Source organism: Octodon degus, unplaced genomic scaffold, assembly GCF_000260255.1.
Source record: "Octodon degus isolate 3935 unplaced genomic scaffold, OctDeg1.0 scaffold00405, whole genome shotgun sequence".
NCBI lineage: Eukaryota > Metazoa > Chordata > Mammalia > Rodentia > Octodontidae > Octodon > Octodon degus.
In genome coordinates this window covers 252,778-256,380 of record NW_004524981.1, presented here as the reverse complement: position 1 = coordinate 256,380, position 3,603 = coordinate 252,778, and the positions used below count along the sequence as shown (strand labels likewise).

At 50.3% G+C, this 3,603-nt stretch overlaps 1 protein-coding gene across 1 annotated transcript; it reads right to left on the bottom strand.

Annotated features, from left to right (window-relative positions):
- Positions 1-502: 502 nt before the first annotated feature.
- On the bottom strand, positions 503-3,454 carry Ppp1r11 (protein phosphatase 1 regulatory inhibitor subunit 11). The gene is made up of 3 exons (XM_004648409.2): positions 3,153-3,454; positions 1,861-1,969; positions 503-1,492 (listed from the first exon to the last, which is right to left on the bottom strand). Exons 1-3 carry the CDS (start codon positions 3,219-3,221, stop codon positions 1,290-1,292), a joined length of 381 nt encoding a protein of 126 aa, XP_004648466.1. The 5' UTR covers positions 3,222-3,454; the 3' UTR covers positions 503-1,289.
- Positions 3,455-3,603: the final 149 nt, after the last annotated feature.

Below are 3,603 nucleotides of genomic sequence, written 5' to 3'. Positions count from 1 at the left end.
AAAAAAAAAAAAAAAAAAAAAAAATAGAGCTTGACTCTGGCCTACACTCTAAGAGACTGCTACAAAGCTGCTTTTGTAGGTGGGGAGAACGCAAGCCAGTTCTTATCCTTCGGTGGCTGCTGTTTACAGCTTTCCTCCACTGAAGCTGCCCCTATGACTCCCCTGCCCAGTCCCACACAGAAGGAACCTCTGGTGCTACTTCCTCTCAGGCTGGGAATGACCCAGGCAGCCCCCAACATGCCCCCTTGTACAGTCTCTCTTCTTCCCCCTATGTATAAACGGGCCTGTATTTAACACATTTTGTGATGTTGGGTTATTTATTTTATATCTGTGGCAATAAATGAGATCTCAGTGGTGGTATGGATTCAACTGATCTCCACAAGAAGCTAGAAAATAACCAGACCCCAGTAAGGGCAGCGAGAGCCGAGCAGGCAGACATCTGGGCTCACAGACACCTGGCAGGCAGGGGCAGGTGTGCCATGAGGAGACATACCCCGCCATCTCGTTTGCTCCCATCTTCTTCGCTTTCTGCCTCCACTGTGCACTTTATGATGTCTCTGAAGCGGAAAGGCCAAAGGCCAAAAAGATTCTTGGTTCTAAGTGACCAGTCTCAAGTCAGCTTTGTCAGAAATACGTATCAGAAGTGTGGGGAAGAAAGGACATGACTTCCACTTTCCATCAGTGGTAAAAATGACAAAGCCTCTCTCTCTCTCTCCTGGCTCCTTCTGAGCTTTCAAAGGGGGAAGTAGGAGGGAAAGGGCAGTGCCCTGTGATCTCTCTGAAGACCTCACGTCCTACAAGCAAGGACTGACAATCAGGATTATATGAATGCATACATGGATGAGCTGCAGGCCAGGACTAACAAGCACAGCTGGGGTGAGACTGCCTGGAATCTGACTGGGGCCTGGCAGTGAAAGCTGAGACTGCCAAAACCCAAATTTAACTGTTTGGGACTCATGTCAAGCGTGCAGGGGTATTGAGATATGTAACTGGATCCCAGGACAGGCAGTTTGGCAGTGAGAAAAAGGGAAGAGACTGGGACCAAGATGCCTAAATCCTTGGCAGGGTAAAAACTGGGAGAAGAGTGAGGGCTGGGGAAACCCAAAGATCTGGGTTCTGGAATAGCAGCAAGTCAGAATTTCAGGCAAGGACCTCTGTTCACCTTCCCTTTCTTTCCTCTGTCAGGCAGAGGAGAGGGAAAAGGGATCAAGCCACAGGTTTTGTCCCCAGGTAGCCACGTGGATACATTCAGGGCCAGACAGACACAAGAGTATGGGGAAGAGAGGAATTTAGTGCTGCATTGGCCCCGGAGGGGGCTGGGAGGGGTCAGGAGGCTGGGGAGGTGTGGTGGGGGTCGGTCCAGGGGTTGCCTGGCGCCGTCCTTTGCGGTGGCCCCGTACACAGTGTGTGTGACCACAGCCTTCTTCTTCCTCCTCCTCACTCTCGGTGGAGCTTTCACCAAAGGCCCGAGGCTTCTCATAAATACAGCAACCTAGATTAAGACAGAGGAGCCCAGTTAGAAAGAATAAGCTGCTGAGTCTGTTTGATTCCTCTGGGATCTCAGAAAAGTCCTATTTCTACTACTGTCTTCTCCTCCCTCACAGGACTCAGCTTCTCCAGGCCCACAGCATGGGACTCAGGTACCACACTCCCTGGTCCCTTCAGGGAACCAAGAATCTGAAGTCCCACTTCCACCTTATACTCCTTGTCCTCAGGCCTTGGTGTATTGCACAAGCTCTCTACCTCTTGCCCTTAACTTTTCCCTGAGAACCATCAAGAAAAGTAACAGAACTATGAGCATCCGGGGATTTCTGGGGGTCAGAGAATGTGTGAAGGCTACCGTAGTCCAAAATTACTCACATTTTGATGAGCGGCGCCCCATGTGCTCATTGTCCACAGTGTCACTCGTCCATTCTACCTTTTTCTCTGGCTTCCGTTTCCGAAGTTTAATGGTGAGGCTCCGGTTCTCCTAGAAGGTTAAGAGCTACAGATATATCTATCCAGTCTCCTCCCAACAATCTTTCCCATTGCCTCCCAGGAGCGTTTCTCTCCTTTTCTCAGCTTAATCAGTACTACAAATAAGGTACTAGAAGAGCAGAGTACTAGAAAATGAAATGGCACAGGTCTTTAATCTCAGAAAGTGCTGGAGAAGTGTTCTTTCCTGTTCTTGTTCTTCACTAGAAAAGAGAAGACACAATTCCTAACCTACAAAGTCCCAGCAAATCTTCAAAGGAAAATATAATCTTGGGGCTGGTGAGATGGCTCAGTGGTCTAAAGCACATACTTAGAACAAGCCTAGCTAAAGCACAGGGACCGCGGTTCAATCCCCCAGCACCACATGCCAGCCAGCCCCCCCCCCTGGTGGGCTGAGATGGCCACACACACACACACACACACACTAAATAAATAAATAAAATAAAAAAAAACAGCAAAAAAAATATATATATATATAATCTTGTTTCTCTGTCTTTCTCCCCACATCATCCTTAGGAGTATTAACACATGAAACATGTTTCAGTCTCTAGAGAACAATAGTTGATCTCCTTTTCTTTTGCTGAATTCCTTATTTCTTTTCTCACTAGAGAAAGACCTGCCTTCTTCTCTCATTCTCAAGCCCTTCCTCCTCACCTGACCCACCTATTACTAGCAACCTGGCATCTCTGGTAGCAGTAACTGCTAAACTACTAAACTGTCTTTAGACTAAGACTACTAAACCGCATACAACTGTCTCTTCGAAAAATAATCTGGTTTTGGAAAAAAAGAATATCACATCTTGATTTGTCAAAATACCAGTCATGTTTTCTCCGTTCCCTCCACTTCCTCTTACACTCACCCACTGAATACATCCACAGCTAAGTATGCAGACGGTCCAATCCCCCTACACTCTCTCACTTTCTCGTTCCTCATTCCCCAGTTTCCGTGTTTCTTACACCTAAGGAGAAACAGCTACACCCAGCTCCCTCTCACACGTCCCTTCCAGCCTCCTGCAGCCCCTTCTGCTCCAAGCCCTTGCGATCCCCAGACCCCATATTCAGCCCACAGCTCCCAGACTCCCAAGCCCCACGGGCAACTTCCCAAAGCCCTGTCTGCTCCAGCCGCCAGCTCTCAGACCCCTAGACAGCACCGCCCCCCACGCCCCACGCCTTCCTTACCGGTTCGGTTGTCACGGTAACCGTTGTCTCAGTGACGGTCTCACTCAGCCCGGCCCCTGCTTCGGCCATGGCTGAGGCTGAGGAAAGGAAGGAAAGGAGGACGAGGGCGAGATACTCTTCCCTTTTTCTTGAGTTCGAAGAGAATCGGTATCCGATTCAGAGTAGTGGCCAGGATCCTCCGCCTTCTTCTCCCCGCCTCCTCCAGGGCCTCTGCTTCCCCACCCCTGGGGATAACCTGTTCAACCCCACTTCCGGCTCTGCACTTCCGGGTGTGACGCCTTCTGCAGTCCCCATTTCCCTTCCCTAGCGCCTAGTACGTCAGAGGGCAGACGACGCCGGGACGCAGGGGTACTTCCGCCGTAAGGCATCAGCGCGCAGGCGCCATGAGGAGACAATTAACGGGAGGGGCGGGGCAGCGAGGCGGGACGGGGTGACGTAGGGGGCCGGGGAG